This window comes from Dreissena polymorpha, chromosome 7, assembly GCF_020536995.1.
Source record: "Dreissena polymorpha isolate Duluth1 chromosome 7, UMN_Dpol_1.0, whole genome shotgun sequence".
Taxonomy (NCBI): domain Eukaryota; kingdom Metazoa; phylum Mollusca; class Bivalvia; order Myida; family Dreissenidae; genus Dreissena; species Dreissena polymorpha.
This window is the reverse complement of record NC_068361.1, coordinates 6,226,853-6,253,226: the sequence shown is the minus strand read 5'-3', so window position 1 is coordinate 6,253,226 and position 26,374 is coordinate 6,226,853. Positions and strand designations below refer to the sequence as shown.

The 26,374-nt window shown below is 34.0% G+C and overlaps 1 protein-coding gene across 12 annotated transcripts; it reads left to right on the top strand.

Moving 5' to 3' along the window:
- The first annotated feature begins 1,124 nt into the window (after window positions 1-1,124).
- Window positions 1,125-14,155, top strand: LOC127837150 (uncharacterized). Of its 12 annotated transcripts, none has more exons than XM_052364025.1 (4): window positions 1,125-1,257; window positions 5,477-5,507; window positions 10,402-10,495; window positions 11,652-14,155. In XM_052364025.1, the coding sequence occupies exons 3-4, from the start codon at window positions 10,418-10,420 to the stop codon at window positions 13,023-13,025; spliced, it is 1,452 nt and encodes a 483-aa protein (XP_052219985.1). In that variant the 5' UTR covers window positions 1,125-1,257; window positions 5,477-5,507; window positions 10,402-10,417; the 3' UTR covers window positions 13,026-14,155. The 12 variants fall into 12 exon arrangements, with proteins under 12 accessions (XP_052219985.1, XP_052219982.1, XP_052219988.1 ...); XM_052364022.1 differs by having other exon boundaries at window positions 5,477-5,524; XM_052364028.1 differs by having other exon boundaries at window positions 5,477-5,536.
- The last annotated feature ends 12,219 nt before the right edge of the window (window positions 14,156-26,374 follow it).

The following is a 26,374-nucleotide window of genomic DNA, read 5'->3' as shown; positions in this document are numbered from 1 at the left end:
AGAACTTGACACAAATCAAAATCGACTGTTTTTGCAACTTTTTTTTCGGCCGTTTAATAGTGGAATGTAACCTTTTCTAGTGCAATGGTTTACTATAGTCTTCAAGTGTATCATATTTCAGGGATTCAGTAGTGAACACCTATTAATGCCCTACCATTATCTCCGCAAGATAACACCCGAATAATGGTAAAAAGTGTAAAACATGCCTTCCTGTCAACTATGATATTTTTTTAGAGAGTACAGCATGAAGCGATCATTTAGTGTATTCTAACCTATAAGACAACGTTTACTGTTAACATCGCGAAAAATAAGCACTTCTCGATACTTATTTTCTATGTGCACGCCAATTTTCAGACCGATCTTTCACGTAGAAATGCTTGAAAATGCTTTTTATTATAACGCCTGATAAGCCATGTGGCTTTCGCGTTCGGAGCTTTGATTTATAACGGGCGTTCAGGCGTTAAACGATTACCCTAAATAATTACAATCGGTCAAAATACTGGAATATTGTTACAAGCTATGTAGAAGAAGAAGTAAACAACTATTAAAACGTGTTCATGAGCTCTTTCAGCACAAATTGTTGCGATTTGAGATGCTCAAGACGAGTTTGTGTACGTTTTTTTTCTTATTTTCCTCTGAAAACGTATTTATTTCTTAAAAACTCACGATGCTCCTTAAATTCGTGAAACAAACGCATTTATTCCGTGAAATTTGCCAAAACGCGTCATATCCCACCAAAAAATGATTTTCTGTAAATACAGCTCCTTTGTGACTAGGCCTGGTTTTGCGTTTAGGTCATAATACACTAGATAGTTTCCCTATATAATTCAATGTAAAAGCGACAACTTTGAGCGAAAATAAATGCGACATTTTGCACATAGAGACCCCCATAACCATACCTTTTCTTAAAGGCCATTCTAAGCGGAATCAATTTATGCAATAAAAATATAGTCTTCAAGTGTATCATATTTCAGGGATTCAGTAGTGAACACCTATTCATGCCCTACCATTATCTACGCACGATAACACCCGAATAATGGTAAAAAGTGTAAAACATGCCTTCCTGTCAACTATGATATTTTTTTAGAGAGTACAGCATGAAGCTATCATTTAGTGTATTGTAACCTCCATATAGCCTCTACCTAATACGCATTGGCATTGTTCTCCGTTTGTTTGTGTGTTACTTTGGAATACATTGCCAATCAATCGTGGCATCTTTTGTTCCAATTGAAGGATCGGGATCGTATTTAAAATCGAGTAAGATTTTTTTTATAAACCTTACACTCATTAATGTTAAGCATATAAAGATAGCACTGAAAAGAAAAGATTTAACCCGGAAGTAAAAAACTTTGCTATTCTTGTTATCGCGCTGACGTCACACACGCGGCTGTACCTTAGCGACGGTGAAAACAATGCCCTAGATACGGTCGATTAACAACGCGGATTGAGCTATCTCTGCTGGCATTTCGCCAATTGCATACGTGGTGTTTGAAATGTCTGTGGACTGTTATAATTGGTAAGATTGCACTTCGAAAGCCCAATATGATCAGAAAATTAAAATATTTTGCTAAATGAAATATCCGTATAAATTACATACGGGATGTTGGAAAAATGACCCGACCAAATGGCCAATGTTCGAGTACGGCGACATTCATATATTTCTCATTGAGACACTAGGTAAATAAGTTTATTCTTTAATAATGGGAGTATCATTGTAGATGTTGATGTAATTAATATTGTCGTTCTTTTACAGTTCATTCATATTCGTACATTGTATATTTTTACTAGATCTATGTCAATTCATAATAATAACGTGAAGCTGGAAACTTATTAGGAAATTCTGGTACACCCACTGAAAGCCTAAGTTGTGTTATCAAAATCAAGCTTTATTTACTTTATTATGATCTGATTTAAAGTATTTCTTTTACTTTGGTGCATTATCTGTTTACATTGTGATTTACATGCCATTCATTATGACCCAAGATTGGTTTAATAAACGTGACTTACTAACTAATTGTCTATCGCTTTTACGTTTTTGATTAAATAAATTTAAAACAAATAAATAGATCTAATTAATATTTCAAAAAAATAAAAAAACCTCAACCTGTAAGTTAGCACTTTCTCAAATGGTGAAATGCATTAGTGCTGTAAGTATATAGGAAGTCAATACTAAAACTGCAATACTCAGCCCTGTTATATATCACTTCTCGTCCCTGACATGTGTTGTATAAACCAGTTGATTGTTATGAGTATGAGTGACAAATATATAAGATTTTTAACACACACATCTATGTACATTTTTTTAAAATTATTTACCCCCGTTGCTGTCAAACGTAATTTCTTGTTTTTATGATGTCGTTTGTTTGTTGCCGTAACATTTAATCTTAAAGGGGCCTTTTCACAGATTTTGGCATGTTTTGAAGTTTGTCATTAAATGATTTATATTGAAAAATGTTAACCATTACATTTTAAAAGCTACAGAAAAAAATCAAAAATAAAATTTTAAAAAAGGAAAAAAAGTATCCCTCAGCTGGGCTCGAACCAGTGACCCCCGGAATCCTGAAGTAAAAACGCATTAGCCAACTGAGCTATCCTGCCAAGCATACATAGTAGGCGTATTTTATACCTTATATAAGCAACCTTCGTAGTTTCACAAATTTAAACGACAACAACAGAACTCTCCAAATTATTCAATCGTTTCGCGTTGCAACGCTTTATAATTTTTAGGGTTTTAAATCGTCAAAAGATGCATATCATGGCTATATTAGACCATGGCAAATGTTCAGTAATACTGTTTCCTCACAAATATCATAACTTAACCGAAAATTTGCGATTCTGAAACAACTTTTTTCAATTTTGTCAATTTACCGAACCGTGAAAAGATCCCTTTAATACGGTCCGTAGTAGCGATTGTCCGGGATTCGGAATGACGTCGTTTGAATAAACCGATTCACGCTAGATACGTTACTTGTGTTTTACGTAAATTTTATAATTATTAAATGCTTTATTTGTTTTATCAATTAATCCGGCTAGTATCTTTACGGTGTACAATTTCTGATAATCTCAATTGGACATGACTTTTAATTTGTACAATATGTAACACATCTAATTTAAGCAACTGTTAAAGGGATCTTTTCACGGTTCGGTAAATTGACAAAATTGAAAAAAGTTGTTTCAGAATCGCAAATATTCGGTTAAGTTATGATATTTGTGAGGAAACAGTATTACTGAACATTTGCCATGGTCTAATATAGCCATGATATGCATCTTTTGACGATTTAAAACCCTAAAAATTATAAAGCGTTGCAACGCGAAACGATTGAATAATTTGGAGAGTTCTGTTGTTGTCGTTTAAATTTGTGAAACTACGAAGGTTGCTTATATAAGGTATAAAATACGCCTACTATGTATGCTTGGCAGGATAGCTCAGTTGGCTAATGCGTTTTTACTTCAGGATTCCGGGGGTCACTGGTTCGAGTACCCAGCTGAGGGATACTTTTTTTCCTTTTTTTAAATTTTATTTTTGATTTTTTTCTGTAGCTTTTAAAATGTAATGGTTAACATTTTTCAATATAAATCATTTAATGACAAACTTCAAAACATGCCAAAATCTGTGAAAAGGCCCCTTTAATATAAGTATGTCGGCGTTAATTATTCAACCAAATGACTGCTTAATACACACAGAAAGAGAAGAAGACATGGTGGCATCATTAATCGTGTTTAATGGCGCTGTCATCTACCACCCAGTGTGGTTTATGACACCATGCTGTTAGTTAAGTCTGGATAATATCTCATCAAGACGAGATAATCGGTTTATGCAGATCAAAGGGGCAATACGGATCATGAAACACCGGAATTCAAAGGCTTACACGATTTTAAGATTGATGCAAACAATCAAATCAAAAATATTTCATTTAATTTAATAAAATTTAAGGTATCAACGTGTTTGTTTTCCCAGTTAAATACCTATATGGCTAATGTATATGTATGTTGCATATTTGAAATTGATATATTTATTGTTTCTAATTTGTTTCGGTAAAGTAGATCAACTTGTTTGCATGTTGAAAAAAATCTTAATTTAATCGTTTAAATATATAAATATTTTCTCAATGCAAATAAAATAGCGCAGCGTTAAATATTGTTTTCACCGTCGTCAAGGGGCATGTAACTCTAACTGACGCAAGTGCCCGGATGTTGCGATATTATGAATGAAAACTTAGCTGTTGGTTACTCACATGTGCTTATTTAAATTGTTAATATGTCTCAACACAGTTCAGAAGCAGTGAAGCACTATCCCTTATGAAATCTCCCAGGGCCAAGATGATGTGTTTATTGAAAATATGGAATTGATTGACCATTTTTATTTTCACAACAGACCACCAAGCATTATTACTGTAGTGATAATATTACAAGTGATGTATTACTACTTGATGAAAACGTGTCCACTTCGAATTCTGGTGAAGACATTTACTATGAGTCAGACTTAAATGTCAGTTGATTTTGTCTAAAAATTGCTGTAAACATACTTTAAAGAAAATCTTAAATTATGAATAAGTACAGATTTAGGTACACATGAATCAGAAAACAATATCGCACTCGGAATGCATTATCGACTGAAGAAATTCGAAACCGATCTACAAGTAGATCTACTGTGTTTAAAAAACAACTCTATTTAGGTCGTTGAAATTGGACGCCATTTCTTTACAATTCTTTCAATTGAACGTGAATTGTTCCGCATTTAACTATTAAGATATTTATGTGTTTCGGTTAGCTGCGGATCGTAAAATTGTGTATTGGTATACGTTGGTTTGAATGCAACAAGAAAAATGAGCTAACTTAACTCGAAATTTTTGCTTAACTGACATTGTGATTAAAGTGCATGGTTGATACTGTGGAAATCACGCGAATACCTGCCTTTCATTTAGACATTACTGTAATTGTGTTGGAATTGATTTAATGCTTTAGTTAAGTATCGAATTGACGAGGTTTAAAAATTGTATTAACAGTGGAATTTAAGGTTAGCTTTACAATGATATTTGTAAGTTTATAAGACTTTCGATTTAAGTAGCTTTCATTCGCAGAATAGACTTTAACGTTCACATATAAACAATCTTTAATATACATCGGAACTAAAACCTAAGTTTAACATAACACGGATTATGTCCCTTAAGTTTTATTGATATTGTTATTTAAATTGCACACTTGATCATATAAACTAATACTTTCTGCTGTATAACATAAATTGATATGCACAGTCAAAATATGTCGAACCCTGTCGTGCTCACTTTATATTACTTCGTGCAGGATACTCATATCTCTGACATTGACTAAGCCAGGTCGCATGCAGACCACGAATGTTTCAATATTAGGTCAGTAGCTTAACAATAGTTATATATATTAGTGACGTTAAATACTACACGGCAATAGACAGGGCATTGTAAAGAAATACAGTATAGATGCCATTTTTTTATTTTAGTACGTGGATGCTAAAGAAAGAAGTGTACGCGGTAAGATACATATTAAGGTATATATTACGGTATGTACTCTTTTTGTTTATTTTCCTTGTGTTAATGCGTTCTCTGTGTTGTTATACGTTAATTTTTATATTTTCTTCAGATGTGAAACATTAAGGCATTCCATAATTGAAATTATATCGACATCTTGGTGTAAGGCTGTTTTGAGGGTTACTTACTTTCTAAAACGATCTACTTATAAACAATGGTATAATAATGCTTGTACAATGTGCTTAGTCTTGAAGTATATTCAAATAGTTATTGTGCAAACATTTGCATGAATAGGTAATACAATTTCAATTGCAATAGCCCATATACAGTCAGACTATGTATTATACATTTCTAAAGTATGGTCACGTGAGTTGTTCTGCGATGAGGGATTTTAGCCGATGTAAATAGATGTGTTCATGTTTATAAATAAACTTTGTAAATGCAAATAAATCAATCGCTCATTAATATACAAGGCATAATTTGAACACATAACAGTTATCTAAATTTAATTAATGGTGTTATTCTGTTTCGATCTACGTAAATATGGAAATTTATATTGACTTAAAACAGTAATGTTAAGATCTTCCGACTTACGGTACGCATCGTCTCGCATTAAAAAACGTTTCTCACCTTCAATGATAGTGTTAACGCCTTGCGATTTGTGTAATGGTACTTGTGTGTACTTGTTGTCCTTAGATGATAAACCATAAATTTCATAACACGAGATGAACACATACATATCATGAACATAGATACAATAATATGAATATAATAAATTAGATCATCTATTAAATAAAATTTAATTTAATAAAAGGAAAATGAAGGCAGTTGATACGCTGATTTCAGGACCAAAGTAAATAATAAAATTGGATTTTTTTAATTGTCAAGAATAAACGACTATTTAGCTTTTTTCAAATACACATTTGATCAGAAAAACCGCCAATATATATGATAATGATCTTTTTATGCCCCCGGATCTAATGATTGTGGACATATTGTTTTTGGCCTGTCGGTCTGTCATTCTGTCACTCTGTCATTATGCCCCAAAACTTTAACCTTTGTTAACTTTTGAAATATTGATGATAGCAACTTAAAATTTATCATGCATGCGTTTTTCATGGAGCTGCACATTTTGAGTGGTGAACGGTCAAGGTCATCCTTCAGGGTCAAAGGTCAAATATATGGTTTCAAAGCGGCGCAATAGGGGTCATTGTGTTTCTTACAAACACATCTTTTGTTCTACATAAAGTTTAACGACAAATTTAGAAAGGCTTATATGGCCTGGAATAAAAGGACACTGGGTTTCATTAAAACGTGTTTTAACATTTACATTTACATTAACATTCACCCTCATGTACATACTTTACACGGAGTACTTTTCCAAATAAGTCATCCTTTGATAAATGTTATGGAAGAAAAACTAAATATTTAAACTGAATAATTAGATTCACCACCGTTTGTGTTTGATTTATTTAAAAATAAACATATCAAAAGCGCCAGGCAAGAAGGATACGCATTGTTACATTTCATGGGGGGGGGGGGGGGACGTCGGGGTGGGCCGTTGCCCTAAAAATAAGTCTTTTCGCTAACAGGTAAATTTGCTTCGTTGTTTTCTGGTACAAGACTTCGCCGTTTCAGTAATGTTACTTTGGAACTGATAAATGAGAAGGAGGGTCGTCTTAAATATTATATAATATAAAGCTATTCAATTCATAAGGACGTTCAGTTGTACTTATAATTCGAAGACCTTTAAAATTAAATGATAAACAAATGCATTCAAGACGTATGCAGCCCATTAATCATAAATGTATTAATCGCATCAGATAGTCACTTATTTAAGCACACAATATCCCCACGAATACATTATTATTATTATACGCCCGTCTATGACGGGACGTATTATGGTATACCCCGCGTCCGTCTGTCCGTCCGTCCGTCTGTCCGTCCGTATGTCTGTTAATGTCGTACGCTACGTCAAATATCCTTTGACAGATTTTCTTCAAATTTTAACACAATCTTAATATTGATAAACCCTGATCCCCTTTCGTTTTTGACGGAATTCTGAATTGTCGTTCCAGAGTTATGGGACTTTGTTCGTCAAAATTTCGTGATTTCATTGAATGTCCTACTGTAGCTATATAAAAATGTTAAAGTTGTTATAACTTTGGTATGCTTGGACCTAGAGTCTTGAAACTTGACATGAAGGTTGGCCAGAACTAGTAAGTAACCACTGGACATTTCAAGGTCATTCATTTGAAGGTCAAGGTCACTGTGACCTTGAATGTAAAAATGTTAAAGTTGTTATAACTTTGGTATGCTTGGACCTAGAGTCTTGAAACTTGACATGAAAGTTGGCCAGAACTAGTAAGTAACCACTGGACATTTCAAGGTCATTCATTTGAAGGTCAAGGTCACTGTGACCTTGAATGTAAAAATGTTAAAGTTGTTATAACTTTGGTATGCTTGGACCTAGAGTCTTGAAACTTGACATGAAGGTTGGCCAGAACTAGTAAGTAACCACTGGACATTTCAAGGTCATTCATTTGAAGGTCAAGGTCACTGTGACCTTGAATGTAAAAATGTTAAAGTTCTTATTTCATGTTATAACTTTGGTATGCTTGTACCTAGAGTCTTCAAACTTGAAATAAAGATTGGCCAGTACTAGAAGATGACCACTGGTCATTTCAATGTCATTCATTTGAAGGTCAAGGTCACTGTGACCTTAAATGTTAAAATGTTAAAATTGTTATAACTTTGGTATGCTTGGACATAGAGTCTTCAAACTTGACATGAAGGTTTGCAAGCACACTTAGATGACCACTGGTCATTTCAAGGTCATTCATTCTAAGGTCAAGGTCACACAAGGTCACTGTGACCTTAAATGTTAAAATGTTAAAATTGTTATAACTTTGGTATGCTTGGACATAGAGTCTTCAAACTTGACATGAAGGTTTGCAAGCACACTTAGATGACCACTGGTCATTTCAAGGTCATTCATTCTAAGGTCAAGGTCACTGTGACCTTAAATGTTATTGTTGTTCATGTATCCTACCGTAGCTCAAATATCCCCCGATGGATTTTTTATACGCCCGTCTATGACGGGACGTATTATGGTATACCCCGCGTCCGTCTGTCCGTCCGTCCGTCCGTCCGTCCGTCCGTCTGTTAATGTCGTACGCTACGTCAAATATCCTTTGACAGATTTTCTTCAAATTTTAACACAATCTTAATATTGATAAACCCTGATCCCCTTTCGTTTTTGACGGAATTCTGAATTGTCGTTCCAGAGTTATGGGACTTTGTTCGTCAAAATTTCGTGATTTCATTGAATGTCCTACTGTAGCTCAAATATCCTTCGATGGATTTTTTTCAAATTTCAACACAATCTTAATATTGATAAACCCTGATCCCCTTTCGTTTTTGACGGAATTCTGAATTGTCGTTCCAGAGTTATGGGACTTTGTTCGTCAAAATTTCGTGATTTCCATGCTCATGTACTTATAAAATAAACCATGTATTCAAATACAAATAAACTGAAGTAAAAAAATGATTCAAAGGGTTATTTATTACCTTACTACTTCATTGGCGAACGACGGGCGTATCATGCGCTCATGGCGCAGCTTTTATTTTAGTTGTAATTATACATTAATGCAGATTTAATGTAGTAGGAAACGAGCATATGCACATATATTCGCACTTTTCAAGGACATATTACTTAAACGCAACATCAAATTTGCGGTATAACTACCGTACTTTTCGTATTTTATTTCCACATATATTTTGGTGCAGACATGTCAATGCCGATCTGTTTACATATCAATATGGTATATTGTTGATCGTAGTTGTTCTATTGTACATTCCTGATTTCCTGTAAAACAACTGTATATTTGTGCAGACATTATTATGCATATACCGTCAACATATCACTATAAACATACAAGATAAGTATTGATAAAAAGCATCAAAGAACGTCGGGAATTTCAGTGTAAAAGGCACTCAATGAAGTTAGATGGAACGATTTTTTTCTACTGTAAATATTAATATATTGGCCGATTATTTTAAACAAAACAGAAAAAGATAATGGTATAACCATTATCTATGATTTTGTGTTATAACTCCCAAATAACCAGTATCTATGATGTTGTGTTATAACCCCCAAATAACCATTATCTATGATTTTGTGTTGTAACCCCCAAATATTTCATTGTTCATTTTATTTGCATTGGTTTCCTTTTTTTACTGGCATCCGTGTGTGAAGCGAGCGTGCAACCACTTCACTACAGAATCGCTTGAAAAATCGCCTTCTAACTAAGATATTAATAAGTGACTGAAGTGTAACGGTTATCAATAAAGCAATCATTCTATACATAGATGGTGACGTCACTACGTTATTGTCAGTAAGACCGGTGTGTACATAACGATAAAGCAATAAACCGTGTAATCCCTGTCGTCTTGTAAAATTGAAGAAAATACGCGTTAACGAAAACTCGAACAGCAAAAGTCGGCGCTATTGTTAGAAAAACCACAAAATATAATATATTTTGACTATGTTTGTTATTGTACAAAACCTGAAATTTTCACCGGTTCGCATATTTGCCCAGTCCCTGTGACTTTTGTTATTGCCCAGTCCCTGTTATCAGTTATTAATTAAAAGAATTGGCTTTGCATTATTGGCAATAAATGTTGTAGTAAATGTAATAGGCACAAATGCAGTACTTATTTACACTAATTTACACAAAAAATCACCATTATATTCTGACAACAAAAATATATACATTGATCCGTAAAATAACTTCTCCTCCCATAAGCGAAAAAAACGTATTACATACTAGTTGCCTCAGTGCGACGCCAATGATTATGATGTTAACTAATTTACTATTTGGTGTCTCGAATCTAGCTACAGCACCGTATAAATGGCTGATGGAGGCATAATACGTGATGTACCAGGAGGGATCCCTAGACAAGTCAATGTGTCCTGCAGTCCCACTGTGGTAAGATGGTCCCTCGAGTTAGTATTCTTTATATTAAAACCGGAATTAATTGTATTGATATGTAAACACAGGCTTCGGTTTTATATATTGTACATATGAGTATATTTCTGTTATTTCATCACATAATGTTAAAATGGGATTTGTTCACATATTTTGTCATGTTTTGACATTTGTTATTACATGCTTCTAATTGATAAATGTAAATATCGAAATAAATAGTTCAAGTATAAAACAATAATCACATATAAAAAAACTAAACTTACCTTAGCGCGAAACACCGACAATTGGATAAAAGCGTAGTGCATATACCAATCTACCATCCATGCGTATATAGAGGATTATGTATTTTAAACTTGTCTTGTCTTGTCACAAAATAACGATAATGACAACAAAACACTCCAAATTATTCAATCGTTTCCCGTTAGCAACGATTTATAATTTTCAGGTGTTTAAATCGTCAAAAGATGCATGTAATGGATATTTTAGAGTATGGTAAATGTTCAGTATTATTGCTTCTTCGAAAATTACATAACTACGGCAAATAATTGCAAATCTGAACCTTTTTTTCAATTTTGTCGGTTTACCTTAAGGGTGGACAGGTCCCTGAAATATTCAAATCCTTCTGTTGGACATTTTAGAATTACAAAGACGCATACTTATGATCTCATTTCTTGTTTTAACATACCCTAAACTGATAGTATCAATAGGCGTTTATATCAGTTAGTGTTTTTGACATACGTCATTTTCCGTTATATTGACTCACATGCAACAAAACAAACACTTCGATTCCAAGATGTATTATATTTTAGGAAAAAAGCAACTCGAACAGCAAAATCGTATTTTACAAATGATATGCCGGATTTCTAATGACGTCTTAATTAACACGTCGAACGTTATACTGCAAGTTCATTTCCGCTAAGAAAATGAACCGTCGTAAGCTTGTATATGTTATTATTTATTGTATTATGCGGACATATCTGTCTGGCAAAGAGAAAAACAGGTTACTCTCCTATCGTTCTGCAATATATCAGGCTCGGCACAAACGAAAAATCTAATTTGCAAGGCTCGTCTTACTGTATTACAAAATGTGACAGTAGCCTGTTAATCTCTATACATGCATATCACTTTGTATATCATTTATTAAAACACATTTCAGTTTCAATTTGAACAACTGTCTGCAGAAACATGTATTCTGATGAATGTTCTGGGCTATGGGCCTCACATCCGACAGGCTCGGATAGACGCATTCAAAGCTCATGACAGGCATATGACTGCACTGGCGCGTGGTAATTCAACGTGGGTCACTACGGGTAGCAAGGCTGAGGGTCTTACCAACTATAGGGAGAGTGATACAGACTCAATGTGTGTTACAAATCATGTAATGTGTTTAGAAGAAGGTGTTGATTCAAGTATTGTTCCTGGCGAGAAAAGCATATTTAGATCCTGCAGTCGTATTAGTTACCATGGACACTGTAGATTGCTACTAGAGAGATACGGTACACGCATTCCTACTATAATAAACAATGCCTTGTGTGATGATGGATATGGTAGTGGACTATTAAGCAGTGACTTATATGTTAATCAAATGCTGAATGTAAAATACATGTATAACGAAAGAACTGTGGGACATGAGCGTGCGGGACCGTCTGCGCCATTTACAAGTAATGGTATTGATCATGCAGATTTAGTGGGTGCACTACATTTTAAATGCCCCAGCATCCTAACAAGATGGGCGGCAAGACATCGCAACTGGCCATCATCTGACGTTGTTCAGGAGGTTGTATCACTAGGAGCATTTGTTTCTCCTGTTGGGGTCAAAGGCAGCGATTATGAACCTGTTGAATGGAGAATGTGTTTCAACACCGGAGAAAACATGCTGGTAAATAATCTCCATGACACTCAAGTGAAACTGTATGTTTTATTAAAAATGGTGAAGAATGATGTACTAAAACCTTGTAAGAAAGAGGTTACATCGTTTATAGTGAAAAATATTGTATTATGGATAGCAGAAAATAACCCACAGTCATTGTTTAATGAAAGAAGTCTGTTTCACTGGCTGCATGAAGGATTATATGCACTAAGAGTTGCTATAGATACGAAGGAGCTGCCATATTACATGATTCCTGAGCGAAATCTAATGGCAGCCTGTGCTCTGGAGCATGAGCAGAAGCTTTCTTTGATAGCTACTATTGATGAAATGATGAAAGATGGTCCGAGGCTCATACTCAGACTACCGAAGATACGACAAGCCATAATTGCTCACCCTGAGCCACTACGATGGTACAGCGGGAGGAGGATAGAGGTGGAGATGCTGCGGCTGATAGCCAGTAACCGGATGGTGGAGATACTGCAGCTGATAGCCAAAAACCGTATTGATGAAGAGACGGATGGTATATTAAAACAGGATGTTATTATGCAGGCAAATCTTAGACGCCAGAAGGAGATTGTTATGGAGGTTGGCCTGAGGATGATTATGGAAGGGAGTCGAGTAAATGATATGGGGGATGTATTGAATAGTATGTTGATGTAAAACTAAGACACATATCAAACGCCATTTGATTTGTACTTGTAACTCCCATATATAGATGTAAGGAGTAATCGTCTGTTGGTTATTGAGATTTATTGTTTGGCAGAATACATTGGAAATGTAAACTTCGTTAAAAAAACAGTTCATATAAAATTGTGAAAAATGTTGTATTGTTCCAATAATGTATATAAAACGACGAAACGATGATAAAGGGCTGATATAAAATATTGATCACATTTCACGATAAAATAATTTTTCAAACAATTGGGCTCTCGTAAAATCGTATCTCCATGTTGAATGCTATCTAGGGTCTTAAACTATGTCCATATGTGTTTTGTTGGACATGTCTTAATGTAAGAATTGTTAACTAAATCAACATCAAATTAAAATGCAAGAAGGTTTAATATGTCTGTCTTTATAAGAGAACAACATGCTTCTTCATTTAGTATAAATATGTGTTTTTGCACTTTCTAATTAAAAGTATTTTTGAGAACATTTCATCGAAACTACCAAACGATGCATCCTTAAACTTTTCTCTACATTAGCTTGTACGTCATGAAGATGTTCATTTCAAGATAAAAGGGTTGAACATGTGTTAAGCAGGCTTGTGTTCTTTGATCAAACGTCCGCAAATTTATTTCGTTAAATGTTTGCTTCATATGTCAACCTGACATGCTATTGTCGAGATACGATTTCGTGAATCTAACTGCTGAATTGTATATGTTGTTATTGCGTGCGCTTGAAAACCATTTACGCAAATTTGCTAAGAATTTAATAATACAGTCAGTATAGATTTCCTTTTTACCCATTTTGTTGTTGAAGTTAATTTTTGCAGTTGATGTTTCAAATAATTTATATTGTATTTTATCCGTGAATTATATAAATATATACGCTCAGTTGAATCATCCGAAGGGATATTAAATAATTAAAACTCTCTGATTATACTCCTTTAATTGACGTTTCGGCATAATGCCTTTATCAAAAGATTGGAAATTATATGTTAACTACATTTTTACGTCTTTGGACTGCACAATTTAAATAAAAAAGAAAAATGTTTTAAACGTCAAATGACGTTGTACATGATGACGTCATAAATGGCGCTATTTAAAATTGCGCTAAAAAAAAGTTAAAAATTCGCCAAAAATGAAATGACGTTAAACACTTACATATTGTGTCTTAATCATATGTTAAATGTGTGCTTTATATATTTAATAAATTGATATTTTACAATAAAACAATCATCATCATATGTAATTATAATCTATCTAAACTTATTATCATAAATTAAATTAGGTAAACTTATTGAATGACTTTAATTATCTCAATCCATATCGATGTAAAATATTATAATGATATTTGATTAAATAATCATATATACCTGCTATTCTATATATCATATACACATAATGGACAAGATAAATTGCATAAAGTACTTTTATTTTTACATTCATTTATGTTGATGATATAAAATGTTTTTCACATATATTTTTTACAAGATAGTTTCCCGTAGCAGGACATCAAGTTGATTTTTTGTATTGAGTCCATTTGGTGATTGCGTTTAAAACTTCTTTATGAATTCCAATTCTTTAATTAGTCTGTAATAATGGGAACCGTCTCTTATTTGTGTTAACACTGATACACCCATATCCTGCACTCAGTGGCCCGCACCATTGAAATGTTTTGAGATTGGTTTATCTCTTCGTAGCCGCACGTCAGCCTCGTGTTCTTTGGCACGTTCCTTTACTGATCTGCTTGTCTCTCCGACGTATACCATCTTTTGGCATTTAATACAAAATATACCATTCAGCAAGTTATAAATGTTACAGTTCTGTTTTATTGCTTCGTTTGGAATTTCACTTTTCGGGTTGTTATCAAAACCTCTTTTCAACATTTTACAGACTATACAATTAGTCTTACACGATTGTGGTATTAGTTGAAAACGTTTGTTTATCTCTTTATTTGTTTTTCCATGAACTAAAATGTCACCGATATTCCTATCTCGTCTGTATGCAACTATTGGTACGTCTGGGAATATATTTTTCATTCTGTCTGATTTATATAGTTTGTCGGTATGTTTTCGAGTTATTGAGTGGATATTTGGAAGGTGTTTACAATAAGTTATAGCTAGTGGTACTCTCTTGTTGTTCTGTTTTATTTGTATATATTTTTTGATATATATCTATAAACCTGCCTTTAGTACAGGTTCCGTCTAAATAACATTTTGATGTGTTTGTAGTCCCCTATTGAATCAAGTTAATTTTAAGACCTTTCTTACTATGTTGAATTTTAAACGGCCTAATGTTCATCATTTGATACCGGTGAGCAGCTGAATAGCTCCCTCCCATCCTACAACTACAATGTTTATACCGGTCGGCCCTAAAGAACCGCTACTTGAACACGATCATTCTCACCAGATTATCTTCCTTGAGGAGAGTTCCCACTCAGTTATTTCCCTTGACGATCTGGAGAAAAGCCAGAGCTGCTATCTGGCCCCAAAGTTTGGGGCGACGTTAACGTTTAAATAAAAAAACGGGTCTTGTGAATGAGACGAGAGTTTAAAGTGAACAGTTGACTGTTAAAAGGTATATATATAAAGTTAAATGTGAAACATTCAATGGTAAATATTTCGTGTCAAATGTTTAATGTGAACTTGTTATTGTAAACGAAACAATAGTTCAATGTGAACGGTGAAATGTGAAATGTTTAATTTAAAATGTCAATTGTGTAGACTTTGATGTGAAATGCTTTTTGTGTAATTTCCTTTAGCTGTTAGACTTTAGTTTGTACAAATGTGCATGAATAAATGATTTCTTTCAATATATAATTACAAACATTTGTTATTTCATTATTATTTTAATCACAGTCAAGAACAATATATTTGAACAAAGTGCATATAGTTCATACGAAATAGTTTTTGATATATCTGATACATTAGTACTGTTTACATTCAAAGTAATTGTAAGACAGCAAGAAATATTTTTTTCCAGCTACTGTCTAGTTCAAGTTATGGTGTTTTAAAATATGTTTGGTGTTCAATTCTACACACAGTACAATGAAAAACATTCAATTGAAGTCTAAATTCTCTGTAGGGTACACGCTGTGACTTTATTTTTGAATATGTATGTGTGCATGCGGTTAGAAAAACAGTTTTTAGTTCATTAGATATTCACTGGTCTGCTTGAAGAATGGAGACTACTTGCTGTATGCTTGTAGTTAACTGCAAGCGCGGTAGCCTCCCTTACATAAATATAGGAATTGCACGCGACATGGTTGTACTTAAAAATATCTATATGAATATTGAATTCTTACTGATGAGATTTAGAACAAAACAATGACAATGTTTGCATCAATCAGTTCTGCTTATTTAATAAAATCTATTTCACGTTTTATTTTCAATGTGAATACAATATGAATTCATCGCACACACATATGTATTATGTATGATATATTCAAGCATATTTATATGTATATTTATATGTAAAACATATTCAAATATTCAGACATGCCATCTATGAAGTACATATTCCAATATTTACATAATGATGAATCCCAAAAAGCAAAGGCAAATACGCAAACATGAATATTTTGCGATAACAAGAAGCATAAGAGCAGCGCTTGGCGAAAACCAGTCTTAACGCATATTAGCGTCGCTTAAATGAAGTATCTTATTGGAGAAAATGTAGTTTAAGCGAAAAGTGCCGTTCCAGATTAACATGTACGGACTCTACGCACATGCATTAAGCCCCATTTTCCCATAACGAGGCTCATTAGATCATGCAGAATTAATGAGTGTACGAGCGCACACGTGTTAATATCGCTTGGTATCGATCAATGAAATCTATCCGTTATGCATCACAGCGTATTTTTTAATACTAGTCGTACGGTTGAGTGATTTGCATTTTGTATACATCGGTACCGCACCACGAGCACTGCGCAAAATATAACGTTTCATTACAGGCTACAAACATGATATTGTTTGTATATAATACGTCGATTTAACAGCAATTAGATAGAAGTTTCGAATGAACAAAACGGATTCGTCAACTTGTCGCAACTAACGCACGCGCGTCTACTCACATGCACATTTCTTACCACGTGATCACGATTCCAGTGATTTAAAAAGTCGACTAATATGATATTCTGACTCCCAGAAGTCGAATGTCCGTCGCCAGCCTAGTCCCAGATGAAACCGGTCACGTTTTATGAAACTTTGCGAGTTGTTCATAGTTCTGATGAGCGATTTACAGAGCTTTACAGTTCCGCACAAAACATCGTTGAGCGGCCATGTGCAAATGGGGCTTAATGAATGTACGTAAATTGGCGTCCCAGCACACAATAAAGCATGTGCAATATGCACAGGCTTATAAGAGACGACACTTTCCGCCTATACTGGATTTTTGCTAAGCACATACAACTTAAAACGATAAGTACAATATAAGCGAAAAGTGTCGTTCCTGATTAGCCCACTCGGACTGCACAAGCTGATTTGAAAAGACAATTTACGCACGTGAATCCCGTTTTCGCAGAGAGCGGCTAGAATGTATCACTTTGTTGTTTTGGAAATACCATGCTTATTATTTTATAAGCCTACCGATATTTACACCAGCTTTTACATTGCAATCCTCAATTTCCCCTCAATGCCATAGCCGTACGAGACCGCTAAAAAAATACTAGAGTTAAACAATGCCTACTTTGCCAAAATACGGACATTGCATTTTTACAAGAGGCACATTTCTCATCAGATTTAAACTGTCCTTTGATTGAAGATTTTTTCAGGCTAGGATATGCATCCTTCATACAGGGTACAAAACAGTAAAGGGGTCAACATTTTAAATAAAAAAATAATTGCATTTTGAAATCCTTGACATTAATTTCGACATGGAATATATGTTTTAATGAGCATCGATATTTAAAATAATATATGTACACTACTTAACATATGCGCATCTAAAGAAAAGAAATCGCGAAATGTGATCTTTGATGCAGTATCTAAATATAAAATGCACAAGGAGTATCGGTGATAGGCGGAGACATATAAGAAATAACGATGTATACTTTCTTCATGGCTTCACTACAGCTTATCTCATACATTTTCACAAATCGTTCATGTAATTCAGTTAACATGTTTTTAAGGTATTACTAATAGCAGTACATGATTGCTGCTGTAAATGTGTTCACATAGGTTTTCTGTCTGAATTGGATATAAATAAACATGAGATGCACGATGCATGTTTACTCAATCAGTCACGTGTGACATTTGTTAAATGATCTGTCACGTGGTTTCTATTTGAAAAATCGCATGCTGAACGATGTCACATGGCTTGTACATGTATAATGAGCCGCATTTATTCACATTCGTTCGTTATATCATTTCTCATTTATATATGCACTGTTCATGACGTTATATACATTCTGCACTATAAATCTGTATTTCAAATTCAATATTGTGAACGTCTGCATATAACACCAACCTACTAAAAATGGCGTGTCGTTATTACGGTCATAATGTACTAAATAGTTTCCCTATATAATTCAATGTAAAAGCGACAACTTTGAGCGAAAATAAATGCAACATTTTGCACATAGAAACCCCCATAACCATACATTTTCTTAAAGGCCATTCTAAGCGAAATCGATTTATGCAACAAAAAAGATAGGTCATGTTCAATCCAAGAAAGAACTTGACACATATCAAATCGACTGTTTTGGCAACTTTTTTTCGGCCGTTTCTTAGTAAAATGTAACCTTTTTCAGTGCAAGGTTTTACTATAGTCTCCAAGTTTATCATATTTCAGGGATTCGGTCGTGAACAAATATTTACTAGCAGTTTGCTTATAATATAGAAAACGGGTGCCAAGTCCCCCATTCCTTAACCTATTCATGTCAGCATCATTCAAAATCTATAATTTGGTGCATATGCGTATGAATCAATCAATTATGAATGGCAATTAATTGTCCGAAGGCAAAAACAATCACAACAAACACATCATATTTTTATGCTGTTATTTAAAAATACTCATCCGATATGTATAGCCTTATCTTTAGTTGGGTTTAGTTTAAGTTACTATCTGCAACAAGGGATAGCGCACGAGATGACATTTCTTACAAGTGCGCTTATCAGTGTAGGTCAATGTCTAAAAGTAGTGAGCATTCGAGTAATGAATGTAAACGGAATTAAGTTACATATGATTTGCTTACAATACGAAGAACACAGTTTTCTGATGAACACGCGTGAATTGATGCGCACCATATTTTTGTATTGAAATCGTAAGATCTTAAAAATCGGAACGTGAACAAAATGTTTTGAAAATTTAAATATAATATTTTATCAACGGATTATCGTTACCAGGGTATACAGCTATTCTTTCGGCGGTTAATAATCATAGCGAAAGGAGCACATCAGTTTCAATGGGTTCCAGCCTAGGAGTAACGGTGCGTATCGCAGTGGACAACAAGACAGATTTTGAACTCAAGAATCCAATCGTAACAGTAAAAAGTGGCGTAATTAATCCCTTAACCAATAACATCTGGTGGAACGGGGCCAATCGAAGGTAGAAAATATCCACATACAGCAACCGGTTGTTTTGGTGTCGTGTCCTGGGAAGTAAAAGGCACACATCGTAGAGTAGTGATTATGTGGTCGGCTCCTTATAATTTCAATCACTACAGTAACGTGATGGGTGTCGGCATGTCTAAAGAAACGTGTTACGTACATGATAATGACTGGGATAATCTTATGTACTACAAACAAAGTACTGATAATTTGGAGTTTGCACGGAAGCTGTATTATCGCGATACACGGCCCGTATGTTGGGAGGGTGACGAGTTTTATGTTTCCGGAACAATGGGCACATTGCACCAGGCCCTTGTCAATGTTACTTTTAATGCAAAGTCAACGACTGAACGAGAATGAAGACAAATATAAGGTAGGTACAAAGTCATTTATGTTTTAAATTGTTTGATAATCTGACACATCCAATGAAAACTTGCATGATTGATCTAAGTATAATTTACATTTAACACTTTTCTGCTTTACATATCTGCTTAACAAACTATGCATTACTTTAGGTCGTTAAGGTTTAATTACAAAATGACACGAAGACGCAATCGGAAATTCTGGTTTGCGTCCTTGGTAAAAACAGTGCGTAATTAGATTCATTTACGGTCCTAAGCATGCACTTTTTAATTAATTAACTTCAGTAAACACATGTTTTCTTTTAATATCAAAAACAACTAGAGACTTGTTTCGGGTGTAAAAACTAATAAAAAAATGCGGTCCCAAACATTTTCTTCCTTACAGCTGCAAACCCAGTTGAGGTCAAAGCCGATACCATCAAGAGCTACACAATCCTCACATGACTGTGATGACGCAAGTGTACAAAAATGATGAACATTTGGTTTAAACATATTTATTCAATAATGTGTTTTGCAACATAGTGTACAAGCATCTAAAGTTTATAGGATTGGAACGATAGCTAGGCTAGTAGGGTTCCTTTCCTCAATGGTATATTTACAAAACAAAGTGGCGGTATTTGCATTCTAAACACAAAACATTTGAATAATCATTCGAGTTTAAACAAGTTTATATGTATGATTGGAACCAACGTTGATTAAATATGTTGAGACAATGTATTAAGAAAAAGCATATTGCTGGTGAGATTATGATCAAAGAAATTGATTGTGAAAACAATTTTTAAAACTTAGAGAACCGATAGTATCCCACTCTGAACCTTCTTGAGCCTTCGATGAAAATATGGACTGCATCAATTATTGCAAAGTTATCTCTGATTGAAAGATTATTATCTCCGTACAGTAATGTGCGGAGTGATATATCCGTGTATTGTTCTATAGTTCTTACTTAAGTTAATCTTATAGCTGCATGGACAGACCAGTAAAAAGTGAGTAGTGTCCTCTATTTTTTCGCATTGACAAAGTGGCGATGGAACCAGATTTCTATCAAATAAATGTTTATTAAGAGAACTACAATTAGTTCTAGCACTTGCTGTCTTCGCTTATCATAATAGAACATCGGGTTACTACGAGATTTGTTAAGATCGATGGCCTTTTTTAAATCAGATATGTTATCAACAAGTTTTTCTTCGTCTGGAAGTGAATTCGAAGCAGCAATTGTTGAGGGCAAGAAGGAGAGTTGGTACAGAGAAGTCCTAGTCCGAGCACCATCTAAGTGGGATGAGTTACGCAATGATCTTGTAGATTGCTCGCCAACTGATTGTGGGGACAGTGAGGATAAATATTCTGGACTAAGATCTTTGACAATTTTAAAGAAAAGAATGAGTATGTGCTTGGACCTTCTTGTGCCAAGAGTTTCCCAGCCAATTTCGTTAGTAAGTAAATTGAAGGACACAAGTCGGGCGCAGCCGGAAACAATCTGGGCAGCTTCAGTTTGAATTTTATCTAAATCATTTTTTTCATACATTGAACAATAATCCCATACAACATCTGCATATTCTAGAATAGGTCGAATAAACGTGAAATAAGTTAGTTCAATTGATCTTCGGTCAAGGCGAAAACGATTTTTTTAAGGTTGACACGTGACCAGGCCTTTAATAAATACATTCAATGTGTTGATGCCAGCTTTCATCATTTGACAGAATAATGCCTTAATGTGTGTGACTATTCACTTCGGGAATCGAAGTATCGCACATATTGATAGGAGTATGATAGGGTTCGTCCCTCTTACGCGATATAACTAGTGATTCTGAGTTCAATGGATTGAATTTTACCAACCATATATCGGCCCATTTTGCAATTTTGTCTAAATCGCGCTCTAAAACAGCGGCTGCAGAATTAGGATTGTCAACAACGACAAATAAACTAGTGTCGTCTGAAAATAAGTTTATATGAGCTTGAATGTCATTTACAATGTCATTTATATATATACAAGAAATAATAGGGGACCGAGAATGGAGCCTTGTGGAACTCCAGCCTTGATTTCGGCTAGGGAAGATGAGGCCCCGAGAACCACTACCCTTTGACGCCTTTGATACAAATAGTTAGAAAACCAGTTCAAAAGTTTATCTTTGATACCGGCGCGTTTCAGTTTTAATATAAGGCCACTTTGCCAGACTTTGTCGAATGCTTTGCTTATATCGAAACAAAACACCCTTACTTCCAATCCATCATCGAGTGCTTTACAAAACGAGCTGTAAAGGTATGTAAGCTGGTTGACAGTAGAGTCACCTGGCATAAATCCGTATCGAAATCTTGTGAAAAAATAAATTAGTATCACGCAAAAAGTTAAATACATGTTTAAAGATAATCCGTTCTGGTACTTTTTCCTGGTATTCAGAAGTGAAATTGGGCGATAATTCGAGGGAATGGAAACGTCCCCTTTTTTGAATATTGCACAAACGTTTTACGTTTTCCAATCATATGGTACTGTTGAAGTAGACAAAGGCATATTAAAGAGATCACAAAGTCGTTGACTTAGTTCATGAGATGCCTCTACAAGTAATTTGTTATTAATACCATCAGGGCCACAGGCTTTACCCAAAGGCAGATTCATAAGAACGTTCTTAACTTTGCAAGCGATTATTACTATAAACGAAATTGACTGTTGATTTTCAAACGTTGCCAATTCCTGTAAAACGTGACCAAACTCATCTAAAGATGTCTGTTGAACGAAGAAATAATTTAGTACTTCAGCTTTTTGAAGTTCATCAAAAACCAGTTCGCCAGCGATGTTGACAAGTTGGGGTAAAGTTTTGCGAACGTTGACTGTTAGGAAAGATTTCAGGAGTGTCCATCAATCACGCGAGGAGTAATTGTTGGATTTTAGTTTGAATGCAAGAGAGTCGTAATAATATGATTTGGCGAGGCGGACAAGAGAGACTACATCATTACGAAGTACACGAAACCTAGTCCAATTCGATGTGGAATTTGTTTTTTTTAGCTTTCCTATAAGCACGTTTTCGTTTTCGTATTTTAGTTGTATTTCCGATGAGAGCAACATTTGAAAATCAGGTTTAAATTTATGTACTTACATATGTGCGCACACGCGCACGCACTTGCGGTTGCAGATTTGTGTGTATGTTTGTATATTTTTTTCCATTACAAATCTCTTTTTATGGTATTGTTCTTTGTCCTTAAGATGACTTCGCTTCCTTTTTGAAATGCAAAGTATTTTGGGGTATTTGTTTATTTATCATGCATAAAGAAAGTAGAGATTATATTCAAACATTAATGCCCAACATCTTTCCAACACTAATATGCCTTTAACAGATTTGTCTCCTCTGTTAAAATCAGCCAAATAAGAAATTGAATCTAATTCTGTAACACATTGCTAGACCTAGTATTTTGTTCAAACACCGTGTCACACATTATGAAATATCGATGCATAAAAGCATGATACAGTCGAATGTTCTTAAGTCTGCTTATCGGTTTGTTATTACGGTAATTACTCTTAAGATTTAAGCCATTCTGAATTTTCGGACATCCCCGTGTTTAGCTTAGTCCATTATTTATTTGTATTCAGAACGAAAGACGTATAGCTACTGAAAGATTCAAAGCAATATATACCCGCTTCTAATGGGTCAGGGCATAGTTATGCTTTTAATGTGTCGGTGACTCTCATATAGAAAATAGTAAACCGTGTAACATAATTTGTAACAAAATGTAGCAGACCTAAGAATTACGCATAATTATGTAAGACATAGATAATCTTTGCATTGATTTGAAATATGTTTCTGAGTCTACGACAATACTATCAATGCTGTCACTGGACTTGGTTTATCCGATGCATGTTAGGTCAAATTTAACAATTTAAACTGCAAAACCCGGTAGCAATTTATAGTCACACAAGTTGTAAAATTCCATTTACATACTGCACAATTCGCAAATAAAAAAAGAGTTTGTTATGTAACCCAATCAATAAAGTTCTAGTACTGTTCACATTAACTGGTAAAACACATACATGTATGTTTTTAAGCATTGTAGTTTTCTATGTCGAGAACTTATGTAAGCAAATTGTTTAAAGTATTCGTGGATTATTTCAATTGAAACTTTAGGGCAATATATATATATATATATATATATATATATATATATATATATATATATATATATATATATATATATATATATATATATATATATATATATATATACATATTTATATATTTACATTATTTGTTGTTCTGTTATAAAATGTGCATGGTTGATAAGTATTAATAAACTTATACTATTAATGAGTATTAATAATAATATGTTAACATATTAATAATAATATGTTAACATTTTGGTTTCAACAATATACTATGTTATTGAACTAATCAGTATCGGATACTGTATTTACCCGTTAAGAAAAATACTTCCATGAACAGGAACATTTTCCTGAGCGGAATCTGTCCATGTTCATAAGAGCGTAAGATTTGAATGTATAGTGTAACTGATAAGAAATACATACCGCATTTCAATTTTACCCTGATAACTCTCTACCCCGAATAAATATTACTGATTATTTTCGATGAAACAAGTTATGACAAACAGCGCGAGTTGTACTATTCAGACGAGAAACCAAGAATACGATGAGGCATTGGGAGCAGAACAAACTGATGAGCTGCATAAGGTAGAGAAATTTTAGATTTAAAAGTTAAGTCCATCAAAAAGCAAATCAGATATATTTGTTAGAAACGGCTGTGCAACTTTCTGTCATTCTTTGTGTTTATCTGAATAGCAATTTGAACACACACAAAGGATTTTATAGCGCATATTTATAGCTCGTGAAGATAATCAAATTATAGGATTAACGAAACTCAAGATTTAAAAAGAAAACAATTCGTTTGTGCATTAGACTATCTTTTATTTTTGAAAAGTATCAATATTACATAATACATGACAACAAAGAAAACACGGCGTTAAATATGAAACTGATAAGTACTGGGACAATTACATAGGAAAGCTTAATGAAGAACCGGTACATGACTCCCCAAATCTGATTCATTCTGTTGTCAGCACCTTGTTCAATATCAACGTAAAAACATTTTAAAGACTTAAACCAGTTTGGAGGTGTACCAAACCTGATATAAATCCCTGTTTTTATCGCACGAAACAGATAACACTAATTATATTGGATTGTAACCCAAATTAAAACCAAACATTGCAAGTTAATGGCTATATGTTGTAATAGTTATAAGAGCAACATAAACACCAATGTTTAACAACAATTTAATGAAGTTAACACTGAAACAGCATCCGTTCTTCTGATTTAAAAGGTTTCACAACGTAGCATACTTAAAAACACAAGATATAAACAAGTTTTTTGCAGTTTAGATGATTGTTTAACTGTTGAGTAATTCAATGTCAGTTTAATTAGATTCAAAATATATTTTATTTCTTTATAATTTGAACACCAATTTTGTAAATGATGATTTGCAGTTGTGTGTTTTGTTAGGGGTTATAGAGATATTTTTTTTCAAATTCGACGATGATTTAAACGTTTAAAGGTATTCCGAACTTTTTATTTTACATATACGAAATGTTATTTAAAAAAGAAAACGTAAAAAGTTTTACGGCAAATTTTCATGCAGATCTTGGTTGTGGAAATGGTTATGACCAAATTGATTTTAACTACTGTCTGCGTGTTGCTGCCTTCGCCTCTGCCTCATTGCTTCTCGGCTTATTGCCTATATCCGTCATAGTTTTCGAATTATATGGTACACACTATAGAAAACATAAAAAAGCAATAACCTTTAATATGTCAATAACGCAAGTAGATCGATCATCATCCTCATCGTAACGTGGTAAACACAGGAATCAAATTGCGCATGCGTAGTTAATTGTATATATTTATTATATAAAATGATCAATATACTTGCGTTATTTATCGTCTGTATATCGTAATGTCACCTATTTTCGCGATGTGGAATCTACTTGCGTTATTTATAGTTAACCGGTAGTTACCTGGTAGACATACTCAGTAAAATTGAATTACCGAATATATTGAAAATATGAACATTTAACAACTTTTTTCAAGTAATGTAATATATCAATCGTGATATTTTAATCAATATAAACTAATAATTGTAAAAAATAAGGTAATTAAGAACTTTTCTTTTTTCGACTATCTGGTTGACCGCCCCTTTTATTCAATTATAAAACGAAAGTGGTTTGATATGTCCTCATTGGTGAAACTCATATCCTTAGATAGCAATCGAGTTTATGCGACAATTCTCTACAGACACATGTCTAACCCAGTTGATTGATTATATTCGTTTTAATATAAACACAGGTCAATGATTGAACAAGAACTTCTAGTTTTTACAAAAGGCATTCGAAACGGCCAATCCTTGTTTTGACTCTTTAAACTGCATGCTGACGCTATTGGTTATCTT